This window comes from Corvus hawaiiensis, chromosome 24, assembly GCF_020740725.1.
Source record: "Corvus hawaiiensis isolate bCorHaw1 chromosome 24, bCorHaw1.pri.cur, whole genome shotgun sequence".
NCBI classification, from domain to species: domain Eukaryota; kingdom Metazoa; phylum Chordata; class Aves; order Passeriformes; family Corvidae; genus Corvus; species Corvus hawaiiensis.
This window is the reverse complement of record NC_063236.1, coordinates 1,420,490-1,444,972: the sequence shown is the minus strand read 5'-3', so window position 1 is coordinate 1,444,972 and position 24,483 is coordinate 1,420,490. Positions and strand designations below refer to the sequence as shown.

The following is a 24,483-nucleotide window of genomic DNA, read 5'->3' as shown; positions in this document are numbered from 1 at the left end:
CGGGGCCGGCGGCGGCGGAGGCCATTGGTCGCCCGGAATGAGGTAATGCCCCCCCGCAGCCGCAGACAAAGGCCGGGCGGTGCGGGAGGGGGGCCCGGGGGCTGCGGCGGCCACGGCCCGGCCCCGCCGCCGGAGGGGCCCCGGCTGTGTCCTTGGCACCGTCCCTGCCACGCCCCGGTCCCCGGTCTTGGCTGAGCCAGCGGTCACGCTCGGGTCCCCATCCCACGGTCCCCATCCCCCCACGGCGTCTATCCCCCAAATCCCGCCGTTCTTCCCGATCCCGTTCCCCCACTGCCCGGAAAGGGTCTCTTGGTCCCGGGGCTCCCGTTACACTGCGTAGGACCACGCCCTGGTCCCCATCCCCGGTGGTGCAGCCCTCCCCTTGTCTGGTCACTGCCCGAGCTCCCAGTTATCCTCGGCCACACCCTGGTCCCTGTCCCCAGCCATCCTGGTGTTCCCATCCCTTGTCACACTCCGGTCCCCATTCCCAGTGAGCCACGCCCTGGTCCCCATCCTCAGGGACACTGCTCTCATCCCTGGCCAAACCCCTGTCCCCATGCCCAGGGACGCTGTCCCCATCCCTGGCCGTGCCACAGTGCCCTGGTTGTCAGCCACGTCCCTGCCATGGCCCTGTGCCTATCCCGGCCCTTTCCCTGCCGTGCCCAGCCCTTCCAGCGCCTCTTTGTCTGCGCGGGCAGTGGGAACCAGCGCTGCGGGGCCCAGCCGGGGGGACAAAGAGTCATCCCCCCGGGCAGCTGGGGACGAGCACGGCCGGGGGGTGAGGGACAGCGGGAGGACACGGGACAAAAGCCCCCAGGGCAGTTTTGGGCTGGGGGCTCAGACCAAGCGGCAGCTGCTGTGCGGCAGCTGGTGGTTGGGATGCAGCTGGGACACTGGGACACGCGTCCCCTGGCCACCCTTCCATCTGTTGCAGCCGCTGCACAGCCCCCCCGAGCCACCAGCCCCACAGCCCTGGGGTGTCTCCCTCCTGGGGGGCTTCCCTCTCCTGTTTGTTCCTGCAAAGCCCGCAGAGGCTGGGGGTTGTCTCCCCAAGGCAGGAGGGGCTGGGGGGCTCAGTCCCTTCGGAGGAGTGACCCCACACCACATGCACGGCCCCAGCTGCTGCAGGTGGAGCTGCCAGGACATTCCCCCTGCTGAGAAATCACTTTTTGTCTTCTGGTGTTTCCCACATTATGCAGATTTCTGGGCAGATCCAAGGTTCCCATGTCCCTGCTGCCAACCCCATGTCCCCACCACCATCCCCATGTCCCCACTGCCAGCTCCATGTCCCCACTGCCAGCCCCAGGCCACTGCTGGTGCCCTGTTTTTGGGGTGCTGCTGGAGGTGCAGGGCTGCAGACAAAGAGGGGATGGGATTTGGGCATCGCCCACCAGAACAAAGGATCAGGTGGCCCCGGCTTTGCTGAGTGGAGAAAAAACAGGAGATTTGGCTCCCACCAGGCTGGTCTCCATGGCAAATGGGTGTTTTGGGGCACCCTCACCCCAAGGCAGTTCATCCCCCAGCCCTGACCCCACTGTAGGTCCATCCATGCATAGGAAATGCCTCCTTCCTTTGTCTCCCTACAATCCCAAGTGCTTGACACCAGTGTGGGGCCTGTCAGGGTGTCCCCATTGTGTCCCCAAGGCTAGGGCTTTTGGGAGCTCACAGCAGCCCCCTGACTCGGGGACTGCTCTCCAAGCTAAGGAGGGTCCCCACCCATCCTATTGCCCTGAGCTGTGGGCAGGGGGTGCCTCATAGGGCGGGGCGTGACTCAGCCCCAGTGGGTGATGTGGGGTGTAGGGTGAGGGGCACTGGGCACTGCAGTCCCACTGGTGCCCCCCAGCCCCCTCCCATCTCCTCAGATATGGGCGACCACACGTCCTGCACCGACTGCTGCCAGGCAACTGGTGGGGTTGCTAGGAGACCGGTTGCTAGGAAATGGGCTGGGACCCCCCTCACATCCCCCTTCCCCAACATCCATCCCGGGGGGGTTGCCGGCAGAGAAGGCTGGGTTCCCACCACCGCCTGGCCTTATTGTCACGGTGGGGACACCATCCCTGGGACCCCCACTGCCTCACCCTGCTCTGCTGTGCGTGAGGCACCATCCTTGGGACCCCCAGTGCCTGACCCTGCTGTGCTGGGGGTGGGGCACCATCCCCTGGACCCCCAGTGCCTGATCCCTGTGCTGTGCCAAGGGGGGGTACAAAGGCCCTGGGGTCCCCCAGTGCCCACCCTGCCATGGAGGTCACCAGCCCTGGGCCCCCCCAATATCCAGCCCTAGTGTGTGCTGGTGTGGGGAGGTCTGGCGCAGCTCCCAGCCCCCCCCCCACCCCGTCCTTCCCATTCGTCTGTGCTCTGTTGATTGTTGGTAGCAACGCGGTGGCTCCTGGTGACGGTTGCTGTCCCCCTCTGCCATGTCCACTGCTCTGGTGCCACTGGGTGGGACAGACCCTGGACCCCCCCGGGGTCCCCCCTGTCTGCACAGAGTCCCCATGGCTGCCCCCACCCAGGCTGGGCAACTCGGGGGTTCCCAGAGCTGGCGTCTCATCCTGCGTGGGCTGATTTCCTGGCTGCTGGACTCCTGCCCGTGGCACAGCCGAGATTCCCAGCCTCCCCCAGTCTGGGCCCTTCCTGGGCATCCCAAATTGGTGACCTCGAACCCCATGACCGGGACATGCCATCCCAAGGGATCGACGGGTCTCAGCCCCATCAGGGGCTGCCATGGCTCAGGGCTGACATCCCAGACACAGGCTGCTGCTATTTTTAGCCTGTTTTCCCGCAGAACCCAGCTCTGTCTGTCTGTCTGTCCATCCGCTGCCACCATCGATGTGACAGGTTCATTCAGATGGAGAGACAGGGCAGCTCGGGGGGCGGGGGGGGGTTGGGGGGGGGACGCTCCTCTCCGGGGTGCCGGATGAGGCCGTGGTGTGGTGGAGGGGCTCCGCCGCCTCTCTGCTGACCCAGGGCGGCACGGAGGGGCTGGACCCGCGGAGGGGTGGCACCCATCCCTGTCCGCGCCCCCGCCCCACTCGGAGGGCAGAGGGAAAGACCCTCCAACCCCAGCGCTGGGGGCAGCGGGTGACCGCATTCCCTGTGGCAGGAAGCAGGGCGGTGTCACCGGTGTTCCCGCAGCCTGGGTGTCCGGATGCCCCCTCCCGCCCCCCTCCGCAACCCCTCCCGCTCCCTCCCGGCTCTGCGGGAGCCACAACAAAAGGGAGACTCAGCCCCGGGAGGGGAAGCACTGCGGGGGGCAGGGGAAGGCGCAGGGGGGCAGCCGTGGGGTGCGGGGGGCTGCGGGCGCGCTGCCCGTGGGGAGGGGGCTGCGGCACCGCCTGCGTGCGGGGCGGTTCCGCAATGCGGCAAAGCCGGGAATAAAGGAGCGGGGCGGCGGAGGGGTGGGGGTGAGGTGGGAGAGACCCTGCTGTCGGGGGGGTGCGCGCTCGGCCCGGCCCCCCTAAAGCATCCCCTGACCCTCAGCAGGGCCCCGGAACCGGGCGTGGTGGGGGTCTCGGAGGGCTCTGGTGGCATCGGGGGGTCAAGAGTGGGCATTGCTGGGACGGCGGCCACCCCGGCCCTGGGCGTGTGGCAGCACCGAGGATGTGCCCAGGGAGACACCGGGGTGCTCAGGCAGGGGAGGGACACTGAGGTGCCCAGGGTGTGAGGGGACACAGAGTGCCCAGGAAGTGGGGGGGACATCGAGGTACCCAGGGAAGGGGGGGACATGCTGAGGTACCCAGGGTGTGAGGGGACCCTGGGGGTGCTCAGTGAGTGGGGGAGACGCTGAGGGTGCTCAGGGGCGGGGGGGACACTGAGGTGCCCAGGGTGTGAGGGGACACTGAGGGTGCTCAGGGGTGGGGGGGACACTGAGGTGCCCAGGGTGTGAGGGGATATGGGGGTGCCCAGGGATTGGCGGGACATCACGGTGCCCGTGGACTGTCTCGGGGGCCGACCCCATGTCCCCATGCTGTCCCAACCCCGCCTCTGGCCTTTGGAACGCGACTCCCACTCTCTTCAAACCAACCCAGAGTGGGGGAGGCAGGGTGGGACAGGGCACTGCACCCCGGGGGTGGGCGTGGGATGCTCTCCCGGCCCCGTCCGTCCTGCCCCACAGGAACAGCCCCACGTGGGTTCCCCCGGGGAGCAGCCCCGGGGCTGGCAGGGAAAAGGGCGGCGGCGGGCACAGGAGCCGGCGCGACGGGAGCCCGCGGGGCTTCCCACGGGAACGAGACCGGGATGGGGACGAGGGTGCGGAGAGGGATTACCGGACCCCTGAGGCCTCCAGCCCAGGCGGGGCCGGGGCGCTCCCTGGGCAGATGCAGCACCTGAGGCTGCGGCCGGGGGATTCAAGGACCCCTCCTGCCGCCGACTGAGCCCCCCGCCACAATACCGCAAAGCCCCCCGCCTCTAAAGCCCCTCGTAAAGCCCCCCATAAGCCCCCTCACCCCAATATTCCCCCGAGCCCGCTGCCGCTAATACCCTCCGACCCTTCTGAGCCCCACAATCGCCCCCTGTCTGCCCGTCCAGAGCCCCCCCAACCCTCGGGACCCCCAACCCTCCGTCCCTCTGTCCCCGCCTCTTTCCCCACCCTTAACCACGCCCATTGCACACTGACCACGCCCCATTCCCCGCCTCCCGCCCACCACATTCCACTCCGCTGACGTCACCGCCCACCCACCCTCGCCGACTTTCGAACCGGCCAATCAGAGTCGAGGCGGGGCGGGGAGGGCGTGGCCAGAGCGCCGCGTGGCCCCGGAGGGGCGGGGCAAACCCGCGCAGGCTCCTCCCCCTGTCCCCGCCCCCAGCAAGCCCCGCCCCCCGGGGTATATCTCGGGGGCCCTACGGGGCGACCCCCGCCTCCCTCCTCGACGGCTTCGTAACGGTTCGGGCAGCGAGCGGCCATGGTGAGGGGTGGGGGTGTGGTGGGGTCGTGAGGGGGCACCGCGTGGGCTGGGACCCCCTGGGAGTGCGGGACCCCCAGAGCAGCGCGGGGGGCTGAGAGGTGGGGGCGTGCTGGGTCCCCCCCCATGTCCCCAGCAGCACGTGGGGCTGTGGTCTGGAGAGGCTGGGAGCTCCTCGCGTGTTCAGGACGCCCCGTGGGGTTGCCGAGTTCTTGCTCGTCCCGGGCAGGACCTGAGGTGGGGGTGCGTGTGTCCCCCGCAGCCGTGGAGTTCTCCCAGCCAGGGGTTGCTGCCCGAGGTGCTTCCACCCTCGGGCTGTGCCGATCCCCCCTGGGCTCCCTGCCAGATGCGTGGGGACACGCCAACTGGCGCTGTGTGTCCTGGGCTCCCACGCGGGTCCTGAACACGTCCCCACAGCCCCCCACGAGAGAGGAACGTCCCGCGAGGGGCTGTGGGAGCGCCGAGGGGACCCCCCGTGCCACCCTCTCCCCGGCTCTGCTCGCCGGGACACGCGTGGGAGTGAGTCATGGCGGCGTGGGGCGATGGCGGAGGGGCAGATCCCACGCTCTCAGCATGGCCCGGGCACAACCAGGAGCGGCTGCCACGGGGAAAGTCCTCGCGGTGACCGGAGTTTGCTTTTGTCCCGGATGGAGCTGGCTGCCTGCCGGGCGCCCAGAACTGCGGTTCAGGGCTTCGACGGCACCGGGACAGTCTGGGGTTGTGCAAGGGGCTGGTGGAGAAGAGAGTGGCTCCACATTCCGTGAGGTCTAGGGCTGCCCCCGAACCGGGAAGTGATGGGTAGCACCCTGGGGAGGGGGCTGGAGTGTCCCTGTCCCTGTGTGATCCGTGGGTAGAGGGGAGTGGGAATGGTGGGGACCGGGAATAACCCTGGGGAATCCCAATTCCCGGCTGGCAGAGGGGTGGTGGCATGAATGGCGCCAACCGGTGCAGGGTCCCACCTCCCTGGGGGGCCAGGATGGGACCCCCAGAGCTGAGCACCCCCTGTGTCCCTGGTACCCCTAGAGCTGTGCACACTGGTAGCTCCAGTCTGTCCACAAACACAGGGGTCCCTCCATACTTCCCTCCTCAGCTCCTGGGTGTCTCCAGCAGGAGTTTGGGATGATGCTGGGTCAGCCCTGTGCGAGCCAGGGCACAACCGGGGTTTGGGGGGGGGGGGGGGGGGGCTGAGCTTGTCCCCCCACAGCGTTACCGCTCCGTCCCTCTATGGGGAGGGTCTCACGTCCCGGTGGGGAGGGACAGGATGTGACCCCCAGAACTGAGCACTCCCTGCAATGGCTCTGGGCAGGTTGTGGCCCCATCCAGCCTTGGGGAGGGACTCTTCCCAGCTCGGTGCCAGCCCGGTGGGGGCTGGGCTGGTGGGACAAAAGAGGTGAACCAGTGCCGTGTGCCCCCGCAGCGCGAGTGCATCTCCATCCACGTGGGCCAAGCGGGCGTGCAGATCGGCAATGCCTGCTGGGAGCTGTACTGCCTGGAGCACGGCATCCAGCCCGACGGGCAGATGCCCAGCGACAAGACCATCGGCGGGGGGGACGACTCCTTCAACACCTTCTTCAGCGAGACGGGCGCCGGCAAGCACGTGCCCCGGGCCGTCTTTGTGGACCTGGAGCCCACGGTGATCGGTGAGCGCACGGGGGGCGGCCGGCGGGGCGGGGCGGGCGCGGGGAGCGGGCGCTGGGTGCTAACGGGGCCCGGGGCTCTCCCCGCAGACGAGGTGCGCACGGGGACGTACCGGCAGCTCTTCCACCCCGAGCAGCTGATCACGGGCAAGGAGGATGCGGCCAACAACTACGCCCGTGGGCACTACACCATCGGCAAGGAGATCATCGACCTGGTCCTCGACCGCATCCGCAAGCTGGTGAGTGTCCTGTGGGGTCTCGTGGGGTGGGTCCATCCCCGCGGGGGATGTGGGGACAAAGGGAAGCCCCAGGTGTCCCTGGGCAGGTCCTTCTCAGCCCATCAGCCCTTTGGGGCAGAGGGTGGGGCTGTCCCAGGAGGGACCTGCTGCCCCTATTCCAGCCCAATGCTGAGCCTTGCCAAGGAGAGGAGGGTGGGAAGCCCCATGGCCAGGGTAGAGGGAGGCAGGACAGATGGTTTGTGTGCTGGTGTAGCACTGGTTTGACTGGTGTGGCTGCCCAAGCTCTTTGAACCTCTTGTTCCCACGCTGGGGCTGGCGCCGGGGTGGCCGGACCTGCTGTGCTGTCGGCTCCGCTCGGGGAGCTCCTGGCACATCAAAGGCTGAGCTGGCTGCCCGTGGGCTCCTGTGGGAGAAGCTCCTGCTGCACCCTCTTGGAAAAAGAGGGGGTGAAGCCATGGTTGACTCTGGGTTGACCCAGAGCCTGCTGGGGTGTCTCCCAGGAGCTGGGGGATCCACCATGAGTCAGTGTCCAACATGTAAAGCCAGGGCTGCCTTGTCTCCCACCCTGGTGGTTTCTGCTCTGCTGCTGGAACACCCTGATAATGTCCTCATGTGAGCACACAGAGGAGCAACTTCTGCTGCCTGGAATAAACATGGCCCTCCTTGTCTCTACTGAGTGTCCCCAAATCCCTGCAGGAAGGGGTCCCTTTCCCTGGACCTGGTCATACTCAATCACAGGGCCTGAGATCCTGGGACAAATATTTGCTGCCCTGTGAGGAATTTGTACCTTCCTGGGTAAGTCAGTAGCAGCTGAAGTTCAGCATTTCTGACAGTTTGGTCTTGTTTGCCTCTTCTCTCCTTGCAGGCTGACCAGTGCACAGGGCTGCAGGGCTTCCTGGTGTTCCACAGCTTTGGCGGTGGCACCGGCTCTGGCTTCACCTCCCTGCTGATGGAGCGGCTCTCTGTGGACTACGGCAAGAAGTCCAAGCTGGAGTTCTCCATCTACCCAGCCCCGCAGGTCTCCACGGCCGTGGTGGAGCCCTACAACTCCATCCTCACCACCCACACCACCCTGGAGCACTCCGACTGTGCCTTCATGGTGGACAACGAGGCCATCTACGACATCTGCCGCCGCAACCTGGACATCGAGCGTCCCACCTACACCAACCTCAACCGCCTCATCAGCCAGATTGTGTCCTCCATCACAGCCTCCCTGCGCTTTGATGGAGCCCTGAACGTCGACCTGACAGAATTCCAGACCAACCTGGTGCCGTACCCCCGCATCCACTTCCCGCTGGCCACCTACGCCCCCGTCATCTCTGCTGAGAAGGCTTATCACGAGCAGCTGACGGTAGCCGAGATCACCAACGCCTGCTTTGAGCCGGCCAACCAGATGGTCAAGTGTGACCCGCGGCACGGCAAGTACATGGCATGCTGCCTGCTGTACCGCGGGGACGTGGTGCCCAAGGATGTCAACGCCGCCATCGCCACCATCAAGACCAAGCGCACCATCCAGTTTGTGGACTGGTGCCCCACTGGTTTCAAGGTGGGCATCAACTACCAGCCACCCACGGTGGTGCCCGGGGGAGACCTGGCCAAGGTGCAGCGCGCCGTGTGCATGCTGAGCAACACCACGGCCATCGCCGAGGCCTGGGCCCGCCTGGACCACAAGTTTGACCTGATGTACGCGAAGCGGGCGTTCGTGCACTGGTACGTGGGGGAGGGCATGGAGGAGGGGGAGTTCTCGGAGGCCCGTGAGGATATGGCTGCCCTGGAGAAGGATTATGAGGAGGTGGGGGCCGACAGCATGGAGGGCGATGAGGAGGGGGAGGAATACTAGTGCCTTGTCTCTTGTGTTACACTGTGGTGCTGTTCATTAAAATGGCTCTTTCCACTGCTGCCTCGTTCATTGTGCTGGGACAATCTGCCTTGTGGTGACCTGGGGGGACGTCCCGGGGAGGGGGGGGCCTCAGCTGGGCTGGCTGCCCGGCACTGCTGCCAGCTGGCACGGGGGCTGTGCTGGAAGAGCCTGGGGGGTTGTGTGGGGTCGGGGTCCCTGGCTGGGTCCTGTGCTATGAGTTGGCAGTGCCCTGCTGGGCTGTCTGCAGTAGTGGGGGGAGGGGGGGGTTAGGGTTAGGGTTAGGGAGTCGGGGGTTAGGGTTAGGGGGTTAGGGGGGTCGTGTCCTTCTCACCATTCTGCTGGCCCTGGGGTCACCAGGTGGGGGGAGACCCCTGAGAGCTCCCACGTCTGGGTAGGACCCAGCCCTGGTGCAGACAGGCTGGACGTGGTGTTACACTGCTGCTGGCACGGAGCCGCTCTCGGTTCTCTGCAGAGCTGGGAAGGGGTCCTGGGCGGGGGGGACCCTCCCCACAGCCTGTGGGCAGGGCACCGACTCCTTCCCGTAAGTGCCGCACTAGCTGCCCGGAAAAGGGGGGGGGCGAGGCGGGGTTGCAGAGCCCACGGTCCAGCGCTGCCCCGCGCATGGCAGCTCCCGCAGAGCCGAGTCACGGCGGCCCCGACAGAAAAGGAGCGGGGCGGATGACAGGGTCCCCCCTCCCTGGGAGCCGAGCACCCCGGGCAGAACGGGACCCAGCTCAGATGGGTGCTCTCCCTGACCCCTGCAGTCTCCGGTCCCTCTCTGCATCCCGGCTGGGGGGGGCTGTACCCCCACACTACCTGGGGGGACCCCATAAGGGGGTCTGACCGAGTGGGGGGGGGTCCTGTGTCCCCCGGACACCCTCGGCCCCTCTCCCCCCTGCCCCTGGTGCTACTGGGCTCCTCTGCCTGCACCGCCGAGGGGGAACCCACCAGCCCCCCGCCCTGCATCCCCAGGGGGTCCCCGAGCCCCCGTGAAGGGGAATGCCTGCAGCCCTACGTCCTGCAGCCCCTGCTCCTCATCCCGAGGGGTGCCCCGATCACCCCCAGCCCCTTTCCCTGCCCCTCCGAGGGGACATCCGCAGCCCCTGGTCCTCCCCCCGGCCGGGAGACCCCTCCCCTCTCTCTGTCCCGTACCCCCGGGTCCCCCCGGCGGGGCGGAGCCGCTGTCCGCTATAAACAGCCGATACCGGCAGCCGCCGCCCTCCCGGTGCAACCATGAGCCGCCGTGACCGCGACCCCGGGACGCCGCCGCCCCTCACCGTGGCCCCAGGGCGGCTGGCGGCGGCGGCGGCAGCGCGGGGAGCGGAGCGGGAGGAACTGGCTGCGCTGAACGATCGTTTCGCCGCTTTCCTGGAGCGGGTGCGGGCGCTGGAGCGGCAGAACGGGACCCTCCGCGCCGCCCTGGGCCGCGCCACCGCCGCCACCGGACCCCGCACCGGGCTGGTGCAGGGGGAGCTGCGGGGGCTGCGGGAGCGGCTGCAGCGCCTCGGCCGCGACCGGGACCGGCTCCAGGCTGAGCGGGATGGGCTCGCCACCGACCTGGCGGCCCTGCGGCAGCGGTGGGCCGGCGGTGGGACCGGGGGAGGCAGCGGGATGGGGACTGGGGATGCGCCGGGATGAGGGATGCACCGGGGTGGGGACGGGAGGATGTACCGGGAACCGGGGAAAGCGCCGGGATGAGGGATGAACTGGGATGAGGGATGAACTGCGATGAGGGATGAACTGCGAAGAGAACCGGGGATGCGTCGGGATGAGTTATGTGTGGGATGGGGACTGGGGGATGTGCCAGAGAGGAACTGGGGTATCCGCTGGCATGAGGGATGGGATGGGACTCGCACCAGGATGGGGACTGGAGGATGCAGCGGGATGGGGACGGGGGAGCCCCGGCTAAGTCGGGGTAGGGACTGGTGAATGTCCCGGGTGTACTGGGAAGAGAACCCCCGGGAAGGGACACGCTCAGCAGACACTGGGGAAGGCACCCGGGATGCACGGAGGACACTGGGAGGTACTGGGAGATGTGGGCTCTGCGGAAGGGCGGGGCACTGGGAGGGGCAGGGCACGGGTGGGGGCGCTGGGAGAGGATTGGTGCGAGCCCCGGGGGTCACTCCAACCCCGTTTGCCTCCGCTGTGTGTGGAGGGGGCTGCAACAGGAGGCAGGAGGGGGGGGTCTGCACCCCCGCCCCCACCTCCCTCTCATCCCTTGCTGTCCCTAGGCTGGAGGACGAGACGCAGAAGCGTGAGGATGCCGAGAAGAGTCTGGTGTTGTTCCGTAAGGTGAGAGGACTGGGGGGCCCGTCTCCCCACGCAGTACCGAATCCTCATCCTCCACCTCCCTGGAGAAGCTCCAGGGTCTTCCCATCCCCTCCACGCTGCCCTGCAGCTCATCCCGGCGTCTCCCACAGGACGTGGACCACGCCACGCTGTCCCGCCTGGAGCTGGAGCGCAAGGTCGAGCTGCTGATGGACGAGATCGGCTTCCTCAAGAAGCTGCACGAGGAGGTGGGTGCCGGGGTGGGATGGGGCGAGGGGGAGCAGGTCGGGTCCTTGTGCCACGACGTGATGCCCACGCGCCCACGCAGGAGCTGCGGGACCTGGAAGTGAGTGCCCCGAGCCCGGTGGGGCTGGCCGAGGTGGAGGTCTGCAAGCCGGAGCTGACGGCTGCGCTGCGTGAGATCCGCACCCAGTACGAGAGCATCGCTGTCAAGAACCTGCAGGAAGCCGAGGAGTGGTACAAATCAAAGGTACCCGGGGCTGGGAGGGGTTTTGGGGTGGCTGAGCCATCCCTGAGCTCTGACTCGCGGGGCCCTCGCAGTTTGCCGACCTCTCGGATGCAGCAAACCGTAACCACGAGGCGCTGCGGCTGGCCAAGCAGGAGATGAACGAGTCCCGGCGGCAGATCCAGAGCCTGACCTGCGAGGTGGATGGGCTGAAGGGCATGGTGAGAGCCAGGGAGTGTCTGGGGGGGTGCAGGGACCAGACCCCACCCCGGCCCCACGCAGCCCCTTCTCCCGTGCAGAACGAGGCGCTGCAACGGCAGATGCGGGAGATGGAGGATGAGTTCGGGGAGGAGATCGGAAACTACCAGGATGTGGTGGGGAGGCTGGAGCAGGAGATCCAGCAGATGAAGGAGGAGATGGCGCGGCACCTGCGCGAGTACCAGGACCTGCTTAACGTCAAGATGGCCCTGGACATCGAGATTGCCACGTACCGCAAGCTGCTGGAGGGCGAGGAGAGCCGGTGAGGGGAGCCCAGCACACGGTGTCTCCCCACTGCCCCGGGGAGGGGAAGGTCCCCCGTGCTGAGTCACCCTGGTTATTGTGGGATTTTCTCGGGAGGAGGCAGCTCCAGGCCTTGTTCCCACAGGAAAACAAGAGGTTCCCATGGGAGCTGAGATAAAGGCAAGGCCAGGGGCTGGTGAAGTGGTGGGGGAGCTGCCTCTAGCTCTGCTCCGGGTGCCAGCCTGGCAGCCCGTGGGCATAGCCCCCAGCTGAGATGGGATGTGGGTCATGGACTTGGGGGTGAGGCAGGACTGGGGTCACTGGCAATGTCCAGGAGTCCCAGACCCTCCTCATCCCCTTCTCCCTGCCAGGATCACCATCCCACTGCACCCCACCACCTCCTTCAGCATGAGAAGCTCAGGTGAGCAACAAGCTGCAGGTCCTCCACTGTGTCTGGGGGTCTTTCCTTGGGGGTAGAGACCCTGTGTGGGTGTGGGTGGGTCCCTATGCTCCTGCCCATGGTGTCTGGGAGGGCACGGGGTGCTGATGGCCCCTCTGTGCCCAGTGCTGGAGCCCCAGCCCCCAGAGAGCCCGGCACGGAGGATGGTGCTCATCAAAACCATCGAGACACGGGATGGGCAGGTGAGAACCGGGCTGGGGAGAATTGGGGGTGCCCTGCCTGGGAGGCCCAACCCTGCCATGGGACTGACCCCCAAATTCTCCTCTTGCAGCAAGTGGTGACGGAGTCACACAAGGAGCGAGCAGGGAAGTGACAGAGGGGAGCTGCTGTGATGGCCCCGACCCCGTGGTGGGAGTTTTGCCAGACCCTGCTGCATCCTGTGCGGGGCATGGAGGAGAGCAGGGGGGCTGGGAGCCCCCAAATTCCTATTCCTGCTGTCAGCACCACGGCACGATGCCGTGGTGTGTCCCTGTGCCTTTGCAGTGTGTCCCTGTGCCTTGTCCCCCCACTATTTATCGCTATTTATTGCCCATTTATTATTCTCCCAACCACGACCCCAGCTGTATTTAGTATCGAGTGTTCCCTGTGCTGCCCTGGGGCCGAGGGGGGTCCCGGCCTCCCTCCTGCCACCAGAGCTGGCACCGGCTGCCCCCGGGGTTGGCGGGTCCGGTGGCATCCAAGCGCTGTCCCCTCTGGTGTCACCGCCCCGGCGAGGGAGTCAGGAACGAGCTCAGTCCCGGCTCTGAATCCCCGGGGGTCCCCCTCCTTCCCGGGACCCCGCGACGTCCAGAGGACCGACGGGCACGCCCGGTATCCCGGAGAGCTCCAGGCCCACGGAGTTTCCGTCCGGAGAGGGATCGGTGCTCCCGGAGCATCGCGGGACCGGCGGCACCTCCGGGAGCGCCGCGCTCATTCCTTACCGGCACCGCCAGAGGGCGCCACCGGCACGGCCCGATCGCTGCCGCGGGTTAATTACGTGTTAATTAAGGGTTAATTACAGCGTGATGAGGTTCTGGGTGTGAGGGGAAACACCCTGATTTCTAGAATTGCGTTATTTTAAGCATTTTTTGGCATGGTTAATTGCGTTGCTTTAACCAAAGTATGCAAGATCGCGTTAATGCAGGATTTGCTCATTAATTTTGCTATTTTAAGCAAATTTTTGCACTATTTCATTATTTTCAGCATTTTTACGCACAATTGATTGAATTATTTTAAGCAAATTACGCACAATTGCGTTATTTGAACAAATCTTGCACACATAATTGCATTATTTTAAGCAAATGTTGCATTATTGCATTTTAAGCATTTTTTCACATCATTGTGTTATTTTAAGTACTTTTTTGCATTATTGTGTTACTTTTAGCAAATTACACAAAATTGCATAATTTCACGGAATTTTGGCATCATTAATTGCATTATTTTAAGCAATTTTCGCATCATTAATCACATGAACAGAGGAATATCAAATTGCATTACTTTAAGATAGCTTTTCCATGATTAATTACGTTATCTTAGGTAATTTTTCGCATGATTGAATTGTTTTAACCATTTTTTTGCATAATTAATAGCATTATTTGAAGCACTAATTGTTCTTTAACCACTCTGGGTCACAGCAACGCCTCAGGAACAGTTCCGGATCCCTGATCCGGAGGGAGCAGAAGCTGCTGCCAGGGGGTCTCGGCCCCAGGGGACCAACGGGGTGTCCTGTCCACCTCTCCCCAGGATGAGACCGAGCTGGGAGCCCCTCGCAGGGGTGACAAACACACAGTGACAGTCCCCTGAGAAAGGGTTTAATTGGGGGGGGGTGGCACAGACAGGAGGGACAGACAGACAGACAGGTGTGAACACGATGTACAGGCACCCCCCGCGCCATCTCTGGGGACTGGAGCAAGGCTGGGGGCGCTTGCAGTCCTGACAGACTGGGATTTGGGGTGGGGGGCAGTGGGAACACCGGGATGGGGCCCCATGGTGGCCGGGGCTCTTTGGTTTCGGCATTAAGGCTGCACGGGGACACCTTGTCCCGAGCAGGGCGGGTGGGATGCACTCTGAGGCACTGGGATAAGGGCCCAGTAAAACCAGTTCCCCACCCCTGGAGGGTTGGGGCTGTGTCTGGGACGCAGCAACGTCTCTCTCCGGAACGAGGGTGCCACTCAGAGCCTGGAGAAGGGGGGGGGCTCCAGGGGTGTTCCCCGCTTTCCCCCAGGCATGAACCTGTGTGTGGGAATGATTCCCACCTCTGCCCACCACGCTGGGGCCCCCCCGGCCGCAGAGGTGCCCACCTGAGGGCAGGTACCCCCCGTTAGGACAGCGAGTTGAGGAAGTGGCTCTCCCCTGCCAACGTGCTCAGCATGGAGCTCATGTCCCCCACTGCCATGTTGGCACCCCCAGATGAGGGCAGCAGGAGCCCCCCAGCCGGGCTGGGGGGTCCGGGCAGCGCCGTGGGGGTCTCCACGTCCTCCACAATGGCAGCGAAGTCAAGGTGCGTGTTCTCCAGGTCCAGTGAGTCCAGGCTGTTGGACACCTGCTCGCCCGAGTCCAGGTAGTAACAGGAGGTGCCTTTGAGTCCCTCTGTGCCCCCGCCGTAGTGCCCGGCACCCCCGCAGCTCGCTGCCCCCCTGGCCCAGCAGCTTGTGCCCACCTTTGCCCCCCTGCCCATGGGGGCCCTGGCCTGGGTAGTACAGGGGGAGGCTCCCGGGCCCCTCGGGCACAGGCCGGGTGGGGGGCAAGCGCGGCAGGCGCCGGGCACCGGTGTCCACCCCATCGTAGATGTGCCCTGGCTGTGCCAGGCCGCCTGGGTAGCTCAGGCCAGTTTGGTGACCCGGCGGTTTTGGGCCACCCGGAGGGTGCGGGACCATCTCGGGGTTGAAGCAGGGGGGGCTCAGGAGGTGCTGGGGCTCCGCCAGGCTCTGCAGATGGTCCGGTTTGGGTTGGTAACCGCAGTACCTGGGGCTGAGGTACGGCGGGGCCGGCATGGCCTGGCACTGCCTGGGCTCGCTGCCCAGCCCCACGCCAGCCGCTCCCCCCTTGGAGGGGGGCTGCTCCCCCCACATCAGCGCCTGCTGCGCCTCCACGTAGTTCCGGACCATCACTTCTTTGGTCTGCAGGGTCGGGGTCTGGGCTCTGCGGGTGCCCGGGCTGGCCATGCCCATGTACCCGCCCGGTGCTGGTCCCGCGGCGGGGTACCCGCCCGGCCCCATGTCCATGGCGTGGCTGAAGGCAGCGGGGGACGGTGGTGGCCCGGCCAGTTTGGCACTGGGGCAGGGAGCGAGTGCTGGGGTCGGCGCTGGGTATCGCTGCTCAGATTTGATCTGCAGTCGGTTAAACCGGTGCGCCCCGGGAAATCCACCGTCCTGGCACGAGCTCACCAGTTTGGGATGCTGCCCGCAGGCACTGGGATGGGGGTACTCGATGCTTTGATGGGGACAGTGTGGCCCGGACATGGCGGGAGCTGCAGCACTGACACTTTGCCGGGAGCTCATGTCCAGCGTGCCTTGGGGGGGCCCATCCCAGGGCGCCGGCACAGCCCCATTCCCATTCCCAGCAGGCAAACTGGGGAAGCGCTGGTTCATCTGGCACTGCGGGACGGAGAACTCGGGCTGCAGCAGCCCCTCCTCCATGTCCCCATGTGTCCCCACCATGGTCCGCTGAGCACCGTAGATGCCACCCTGGAGCTCCACGCCAGTGCCCTGGCACGGGAAGCTCTCCTCAGGATAGCTCAGGTACTGATCCATCTCCAGCAGGCCGGGCTCGGGGCCGGGGCCCCCCATGCTCTCCAGGAAGACGTTCTCAGTGATGCTGGGGGGGCGTGGGGAGAAGCCGTGGCGCTGCAGGTTGGCATCAGAGCTGCCCAGGGGCTGCAGCGCTGTCCTGCCCACGCCCGGCACGCTCACGTTCCCCACGCTCTTAAACCGCTGCACCCTGGGCACGGCCGGAGGCTTGGCCACCGTCCGGGCAGGGTCACTTGCCCGTCGCACGCCGTGCCGGGGCACCAGGTGAGCAGGGACGCTGCCCGGGTAGCCGGGGTGCTCATTGGAGCTGTGCCTTCTCAACAAGCCGTTGGCGACGCAGCGAGGTCCGGCAGGCGTGGGGTAGCCCCCGGGCATGCCACCGTGGCCACCCGTGGCCGCCTGCTCCATGCTGGGCAGTGGAGTTGGCGGGGGGCCGCCCGTGGCCGCGGCGTATTTGGCCTTGAGGCGGTAGCGCTGTGCCGGGGTGAGGTTGCCCACCCCCGGCAGCCCCCCGCCGCAAACGCCGGCGTCGCTGGAGCGCCGCGACTCGTCGGGAGAGATGGGATCGTAGCCGTCCGCCGGGCACGTCCCACCGGGCATCGCTCCCGCCTCGCCGCCCGGGCACGGCCCCGCCAGGTACGGGGACACCAGGGACGAGCGGCGGCTGACGGTGTAGGCGGAGCTGACGGTGCTGGTGCCGCTGCTCCGGCGCTCGCCCAGGGCCACCAGGCCCAGTTCCGCTGCCGACAGCTCCGCGATGCGCCGGTGAGAGGCTGGGGGTGGCACTGGGAGCCCGGGCACCTCCCCGGGCAGGCCTGAGGGAGAGAAGGAGGAGTTACCCTGGGACACAGCGTGGCAACGGTGTCAGAGCAGGGAGAGGAGCCACGTCCAGAGCCAGGGATGTGGCTCTTCCATGGTTAGAGCCTGCGAGGACAGGGAGCAGGTGGCAACAAAGATGGGCAGAAGTTCATTTAGGTTGGAAAAATCATTGACTCATGGAATGGTTTGGGTTGGGAGGGATCATAAAGACCACCCAGTTCCACCCCTGCCATGGGCAGGGACACTTCCCACTATTCCAGGTTGCTCTAACCTGGCCGTGGACATTTCCAGAGATGGAGCAGCCACAGCTTCTCTGGGCAACCTGTGCCAGGACCTCCCCACCCTCACAGGGAATTCTTCCTCTCAATATCGCCTTTAAACCTGCCCTCTGGCAATGGGAAGTCATTCCCTGTGTCCTGTCAATGCAGGCCCTTGTCCAAAGGCCCTCTCCAGCTCTCCTGGAGCCCCTTTAGGCACTGGAAGGGGCTCTAAGGTTTCCCCAGATTTTGGGGTCTAACTCTAGTGCCAGGAAGGCACGGAAATCTCTGGCTGCCAACCAGACCTCTCCCCACACTTCCCACGGGACAGGCCGCACACCCCCACCCCGATCTCACCGGCTCCGGGGATGGGTGGCAGGTTCAGGCCCTTGGAAGCCGCCGGTTTCCTCAGCTGCTTCAGTTTGTCGATGCGGAGGTTTTCCAGTTTGTGGAGGGCCATGAGCCCTGAGGTGCCCATGGGCTCGCCGGGCACCACATCCTCCAGTGTGGACAGGTCCTCGTAGCTGCCGCCGGCGTTTCCTGCCATCTCCACACCGCTGTCGTTGTTGGTGGTGCTGCCCAGGGGCGAGTGGTCACTGCTGCACGACGACTGCCCGCCCGGGCTGGGCTGAGGCTTCTGGGGAGAACCAGAGCATGGCCAGGGAAAGGGGTCAGGCATCCGGGACGTGCTTGGAATCATCATGAAGATTGGAAAAGCCGCTGAGATCATTGAGTCAACCCAACTATTAACCCAACGCTGCTGTGTTCACCGCTAAACCACGTCCCCAAGTGCCACCTCCCGGCGTTTTTTGGGCACTTCACCAGGGATGGTAACTCCACCACTGCCTTGGGTGGAGATGAAGAAATGAAGAATGAAGAAATTTTCCCTAATATCCAACCTAAGCATCCCCATTTCCCTAATATCCAACCTAAGCTTGAGGCTGTTTTCTCTTGTCTCATCACTTGGGGATGATCCCCCACCACCAACCCCTCCCTCCCTCCACCATTATCCCCGCAGCTCCTCACCAAGGCCAGGTCAGGCACCAGGAGTTTCCCATCATCCTTCTGAGCCTCGCTGGGGCCGTTGGTGTCCTTCTCCTGTTTCATGTCCGGGGGGGCACTGGGGGTGGGCAGTGCCCGGCCCGGCCCCACATCCCCTCGGTGCTTCTTGGTGACGTGGGCATCGGGGCCGTGCACGGTCTTCACGTGCTTCCGCAGGGAGCTGGGGTCCGTGTAGCGCTTGGTGCAGCCGGGAATCTTGCACACGTACGGCTTCTGTCCGGGAAAACCACGGAGCAGGGGAGGGGGTCAGCTCCAACTAGAGCCCCCTCCCCAAAAGTAAAGTCCCCCTCTCCCAGAGAGAGCTGAGGGTGGGATTAAAGCGGGTGAATCCCCTTGGAAGGGGCACGGTGGCTGCTGGGGAGTGCTCAGGAAGGCAGAGGAAGGAGGGAGCTCCCCAGGAGCGGGGTAAAGGATCCCAGAGGGAATGGTGGTGATGAAGGAGAGCAGGGAAAGAAGGAGTTGGGGCACACAGGTGCAAAAAGCAGGGATGTGGGGCGTTCTCAGAGGACAGAACTGATCCAGGAGCACACAGGGAGCCCTGGGTGGGGCTGTACCTCGTTGGAGTGGGTGCGGTTTTGGTGCTTGGCACGGTCGGAGGCGTTGGAGAAGGCCTTGTTGCAGCCCTCGTGCTCGCACACGTAGGGTTTCTCGCCCGTGTGTGAGCGCAGGTGCGTCTTGAGGTTCTCCAGGCGGGAATAGGCTTTGTTACAGCCCTCGAACTGCAGCAGAGCAGGGTGGCACACGTCACACAGCGTCACCAGGCCCTGGACCACGTCACCCCACAGCGTCACCAGGCCCTGGACCATGTCACCCCACATCCCACACCTGTGGCACGGACACGTGTCTCACCTCCCAACACACCTGCCCTTCACCCTGGTGTTGTGCCACCACCTCATTGTGTCCCTGCCCATGGCATCCCCTCAGAGCGTCCCCACAGGGAATCCCCAAACTGGGATGGACAGCAGCACCCAGCTCCCCATCTTGACATGAACTCAGGAACACGTTCCAAAGCACAGGACAGCGCTGGGGCAATGTGACTCTGGGGTTAGATGGGACGTTGGGAAGGAATTCCTCCCTGTGAGGGTGCTGAGGCACAGGGTGCCCAGAGCAGCTGCAGCTGCCCCTGGATCACTGGAAGTGTCCAAGGCCAGGCTGGATGGGGCTTGGAGCAAGCTGGGATAGTGGAAGGTGTCCCTGCCCATGGCAGGGGCTGGGATGGGACGAGCTTTAAGGTCCCTCCAACCCAAAACATTCCAGGATTCCACGACCCCACGGCTGTACCCACCTGCTGCCCACCCCCTTCTGCCACACCACGGACCCCGCGGCCTCCAGCTGCCACCACCCCCTCTCATGCTCTACCCTGTCCCTCCTCATTTTCTCAGCTTGCTGAGCATTTTTGAGGAATTTCTGGCATCGCACCGTGCACTTGTGAGGTTTCTCGCCCGTGTGACGCCGCATGTGCACCACCAGCATGTACTGAGCCTTGAAGGGCCTCTGCTCCCGGGAGCACGCTGCCCAGTGGCACACGAACTCCTTCTTCTCCCCATGGATGTGCTCATTGTTGATGTGCTGAGGAGGGAGAGGAGCGTCACTGGTGGCTTTGGGGAGGAGGACAAGGGACAGGGAGATACGGGAATGTCATGGGAGAAAGGGATGTAGAGGGATTGGGAGAGGACTGGGATGGCAGAAAGGGACATGGAGGGACTGGGATGGCAGGTGGAGACACCAGAGTCTGGGGGAGAACGGGTCAGATGGTGTTTGGAGGAGACAGAGAATACAAGGGATGTTTGAGGGATCCTCTGGGAGGACTGAGCAGATAGAGAGGTCAAGGTGATCTGAAGGATGGTCAGGGGGATACAGGAGAGTTGGAAGAAGGAAATCTGGAGCAAAGGAGGGAGTCTGGAAGCATCAGTGGCTGAGGAGAACTGGGGTATGCACATGCCTCCCTTCCCAGGAGGGAATTTCCAGCATCACAGTGAGATCCCAGCGCAGGTGGTTGGGAACTGGGAGCAGGAATCATGGGCTGATCCGGGGGGATGTTGCCCGGCAGCCTGAGGGCAGCTTTTGGGGTGGGAACACCTTGGCAGCCCCTGACTCACGTGCACCAGCTGCTCCTGAGTGTCGAATTCCTTGGCACAGCCGTCCCAGTAGCAGTTGGTCTCATACACGGCCTCACACTCGGGTTTCCCATCCTCCTTCTCCAGCTCTTCTCGAACATCCAGCATGCCCAGCAAGGGGTCCTGGGGGAGCAGGGACAGGTGAGCGCTCCCAGGTACCCCACAGGAGCGGTGCTGGGCGTGTGGGATGTGAGGGGGGGGGGGGGGGGGGGTCTCATCGCCTGGGATGTACCTGGGTGCCCGTGGACGCTGGGCTGGAGATGTCGCCCTCAGATCGCTCCTCTGGGAATTTGGCAGTCAGGGGGCTGCTCAGGCTCCACTCCAGCTTCAGCTGCTGCCGGGGCAGGGAAAGCGGGAAGCAGTGAGCATGGAGATGGCCAGCGGAACATGGCTTACAGGGATGGCCGGCCCACGTGGATACATCTCACACTCATGATTCCCTTCTCACAGGAATCCCCTCTCACACGGATCTCCTCTCACACGGATCCCTGGCTCATATGGATCCCCTCTCACACGGATCCCTGGCTCACAGGGATCCCCTCTCACATGGATCTCCTCTCACACGGATCTCCTCTCACACGGATCCCTGGCTCACATGGATCCCCTCTCACATGGATCCCTGGCTCACAGGGATCCCCTCTCACATGGATCCCTGGCTCACACAGATCCCCCCTCACACGGATGCCCCCCGTACCTGGCAGTGTTTGAGGGCCCCACGAGCGGGTGGGTGCTGCAGCAGCCCTGGGCGCGTGGGCAGCTCGTGGGAGCTGCAAGCCGGGGGAGGCGTGTACAGGTGGCCTTGGCCCTTCTGCTGCCCAGGCGGACTCTGGTACCCCAGGGATGGGCTGCAGAGAGCAGAAGGATGAGCAGGTGACACCGTCAGGAGACAGGATTGGGGTCTGCTGAGCCAGGGATCCCAACCAGCCCTCCCCCACCATCCCACGCTGCTCCCGGCTCTCCCAGCGCTCTCCAAGGTGGGAATGGGCACTCAGCTCCCAGCCGGGCTCCCACCAGGTGCCCACCTGATGGTGCTGATGGACAGGTGCCCATAGGAGCCGCCGGCGGAGGCGCAGCGGGAGTTGATGAAGGCGACCAGGGAGTTGGGAGAGGTGCGGATCACGGTCTGCAGGTCGATGCTGGAGTCGGACAGCGGGGAGATGGACAGCGCCCGCTTCTTCCCCAGCTTTCCCGCACCACGGGGTGTGGAGAACCGGGAGCCTGGGAGGGCAGAGCAGGGGGCACTGCCCTCAGCATGGTCCTGTGGGGCTGGAGACACCCCAAGGACACCCACACGGTGTTTGGAGGCTGGAGGAGTGCCCCGAAGGTGCCAGTTCGCTTCGGATTTAGAACAGGAGAGATGCTTAACTCCTCTGTGGAATCCCCCCCACCCCATCGCCCCCCAAAACCGCAGACTCACCATCACCAGGGTGTTCGGCTCCTGGTGCCAGCCCATACCCACGGTGCCCGGGCTGATGGCACACGGGGAAATCAAGTCCTGGAGGAGGGAGGACGGGTGAGGCGGGTGGGGGAGAGGGACCCCCGGAGCACCCCTGACCTCGGGGGGTGAATCGGGAGCCTGGAATCCCCACCATGACCCACCTGGTGGTCCCGGGGCGGCGGGGGCCGGTCCGTGGGGCGGGTGCAGGCAGCAGTGCTCGCTGTAGCCGGCGGCCGGGGGTCCCGCGGGGTCGAACATGTCGCGGTGGGGCCCGGGGGTGTCTCAGGGGCGCATCGGGGCAGCGGCGGGGCCCGGGGGGCTGCGGGGCTCGGGGGGCGGCGTGGGGACCTGGGGGGGGGGGGGGGAATAGGTTGGGTTTGGCCGCCAGGGGGCGCCGCAGCACGGGGGACCCCCCCTCCCCGGGAGTGGTTTTAAACTAAAACAGGGGAGATTTGGGGGTATTGGGAAGAAGTTCCTCCCTGTGAGGGTGCTGAGGCCCTGGCACAGGGTGCCCAGAGAAGCTGTGGCTGCCCCTGGATCCCTGGAAGTGTCCAAGGCCAGGTTGGGCAGGGCTTGGAGCAACCTGGGATAGTGGAAAGTGTCCCTGCCTATGGTGAGGGGGTGGAACGTGACTTTAAGGTCCCTTCCAACCCAAATCATTCCGGAGTTCTGGGATTCTATGAAATGGAAAAGCGAAGCACAGCCAGAACCATTCCCGGGCCAAGGACCAGAGCGAGCTCCCTACTCTTCCCTTCCCAGGGATTCTCCAGCATCTGCAGGTCCCACCCAGCCCTGCCTTGCCCGTGGGTCCCCACCCTGCCCGCGGGTCCCCACCCTGCCCTGTCCCACCCACGCATCGCGCCCCTGCCACGGGGCTCAGCCCAGCCCACCGTGGATCCCTGCCTGTGGGGTCTTGCCCTGAGCCTGGTCCCGCCCCCATCCAGGGCCACCGTTCTGTCCCCAGTCCATCCCAACCCCCTGGTCACCATCCTGTCCCCCAACTCCATTCCCACTCACGATCCTTGTCCTGCCCCCCAACTCCATCTCCACCCAGGGCCACCATCCTGCGCCCACCCATTCCCACCCCCACGGTCCCTGTCCTGCCCCAAGACCCCCGAGTGCTGACATGAAGGACAGGAGCAGGAGAAGCCACCACAGGATGAGGCAGATGTGGGTGGCGCTGGGAACAAGGGCTCCTTCCCCCTCAGCTTCGCCCTTTGAGACGCAGGGAATCGCCCCAAACAAGGGGTCTGGGGGAGTGGGAGCCCCTCACCCCGCTGGGAAAAGTGCTGGGCTGCGTTTGGAGCGGGGGGGCGAGGGGGGCAGCAATTCTTCCGCATGAGTTGCCCCTTTGAAAGCTCGTCTAGGGGCTTTGTGAGAGTGTCAGGCAGGAAGAATGGACGGGGGGGGGCAGCGGGGCAGGCAGAGGGGAGGGGGCTGCCCGGGAAGGTGGTGGGACTGGGGGGGGAAAGGGGAAAGAGAGATGAGGAGGAAACAGGGGGCAGAGAAGGGGGGCTCTCACCTGCCCCCTGGGCCTGGGCCTCGCACAACAGTTTGGGGATTGCTCCCCACCCTGCCAGGGCTAAAGAGGTTTGCAAGCCCCCCCCCTTCAAAGTTTGTGGGGTTGTGGGGTGACCCCAGCCCCGCAGCCCTCTGTGCACGCCTCTGCTCACGTGTGTGTGCACACAAACGCACACACGGATGCACGACGCGACTCACCAGAGAGGTGCACCTGGGAGGTGATGGGGGGCTTGGGGTTCAGCGAACCCCCACCTCCCCCTCCCCACAACCACCACCTGAGACCCCCGGTCGCCCTGGTGACCATCAGTGACCAGCAGTCCTGGAGCACAGGTTCACACACCTGCAGAGCGGCCACCCCGTGCAGTCACACGGCACCTGTGTGACACCAGCACACCCAGAGAGGACACGAACGGCCACAGGAACACACACAGAGATCGGTGTGCACAGGTGAACACGCTCGGCACACAGAGCATCACAGCGTGACTAAAGCTCATTCTCCCACTAGCCCAGCTTGCTCCAAGCCCCATCCAAACTGGCCTGGAACATTTCCAGGGCTGGGCACACGTGGGCACACGGAGCACACACATGTGCCCAGCGTGTCACCGCACACGGGGAACACACAGGTGTAGCACAGGTCACACCCACCTCAGCACCCGCCTTGTTTTCACACTGCCTCCCTGCCTGGGGCTGTGTCCCCCCTTTTTCCCCCTGCAGCACCCCCTGTGCCAGCTCTGGGGGCTCTGGTCCCCAGCTCCACCGAGGTGCAGCAGCAGCGTGAGGGTCCCGCTGTGCCGAGGCAGCGCTGGGTGCGAGTGGGGAGGGGTTTGGTGAGCAGAGCCAGCCTGGCAAGGTGGCTGCCAGGTGGCTGCCAGGTGGGTGCCAGGTGGCATTTCCCCAATCCCCCACATCCCACCTCTGGGCACCAGCACACGACAAGAGGCGGCTATGCACCACCACAAACACCCCAAAACCACCGGCCCCAGCCACAGGACGCTCCCCTCAACCCATGGGATCCACAGGGGCTCCCCAAACCCCGGTGGCCCCCCGAGCCGAGGAGGCTGGATGGGGCCGGGAACGCTGGGAGCCAATGGGAAGCAATGGGAAGCAACGGGAAGCAATGGGAACCATCCGGCGTCTCGCCCACCGCCGCGCTCGCCTCCCCCGCCGGCCGCACACCGCCGCGGCCCACCCAAGTAGCAGCCTTTGGGCAT

General features: G+C 65.1%; 3 protein-coding genes across 3 annotated transcripts; 2 read left to right on the top strand and 1 right to left on the bottom strand.

Moving 5' to 3' along the window:
• The first annotated feature begins 4,820 nt into the window (after positions 1-4,820).
• LOC125337627 (tubulin alpha-1C chain) lies at positions 4,821-8,668 on the top strand. The gene is made up of 4 exons (XM_048327549.1): positions 4,821-4,901; positions 6,316-6,538; positions 6,626-6,774; positions 7,640-8,668. The coding sequence occupies exons 1-4, from the start codon at positions 4,899-4,901 to the stop codon at positions 8,612-8,614; spliced, it is 1,350 nt and encodes a 449-aa protein (XP_048183506.1). The 5' UTR covers positions 4,821-4,898; the 3' UTR covers positions 8,615-8,668.
• Positions 8,669-9,772: 1,104 nt separating this feature from the next.
• PRPH (peripherin) lies at positions 9,773-13,916 on the top strand. Its single transcript, XM_048327558.1, has 9 exons — positions 9,773-10,212; positions 10,867-10,927; positions 11,056-11,151; positions 11,232-11,393; positions 11,465-11,590; positions 11,669-11,889; positions 12,242-12,291; positions 12,436-12,512; positions 12,602-13,916. Exons 1-9 carry the CDS (start codon positions 9,869-9,871, stop codon positions 12,641-12,643), a joined length of 1,179 nt encoding a protein of 392 aa, XP_048183515.1. The 5' UTR covers positions 9,773-9,868; the 3' UTR covers positions 12,644-13,916.
• A 188-nt stretch (positions 13,917-14,104) lies between these two features.
• GLI1 (GLI family zinc finger 1) lies at positions 14,105-22,061 on the bottom strand. Its single transcript, XM_048327427.1, is given in 12 exon segments — positions 14,105-14,944; positions 14,946-16,873; positions 17,492-17,771; positions 18,161-18,409; positions 18,751-18,915; positions 19,616-19,765; positions 20,296-20,436; positions 20,546-20,647; positions 21,008-21,158; positions 21,336-21,531; positions 21,731-21,808; positions 21,913-22,061. Coding segments are annotated over 12 exon segments (3,852 nt in total). The 5' UTR covers positions 22,010-22,061; the 3' UTR covers positions 14,105-14,629.
• Between the last annotated feature and the right edge of the window lie 2,422 nt (positions 22,062-24,483).

What these genes read in the sequence shown, in the direction of transcription:
- LOC125337627 (XM_048327549.1), top strand. An exon ending in CCTGGAGCCCACGGTGATCG is followed by an intron (nt 6,539 to 6,625) that starts GTGAGCGCACGG and finishes CTCTCCCCGCAG; the next exon opens with ACGAGGTGCGCACGGGGACG. An exon ending in TCGACCGCATCCGCAAGCTG is followed by an intron (nt 6,775 to 7,639) that starts GTGAGTGTCCTG and finishes CTCTCCTTGCAG; the next exon opens with GCTGACCAGTGCACAGGGCT.
- PRPH (XM_048327558.1), top strand. Translation starts at nt 9,869, where the DNA reads ATGAGCCGCCGTGACCGCGACCCCGGGACGCCGCCGCCCCTCACCGTG. An exon ending in AGGAGTGGTACAAATCAAAG is followed by an intron (nt 11,394 to 11,464) that starts GTACCCGGGGCT and finishes GGGCCCTCGCAG; the next exon opens with TTTGCCGACCTCTCGGATGC. An exon ending in CTGGAGGGCGAGGAGAGCCG is followed by an intron (nt 11,890 to 12,241) that starts GTGAGGGGAGCC and finishes TCTCCCTGCCAG; the next exon opens with GATCACCATCCCACTGCACC.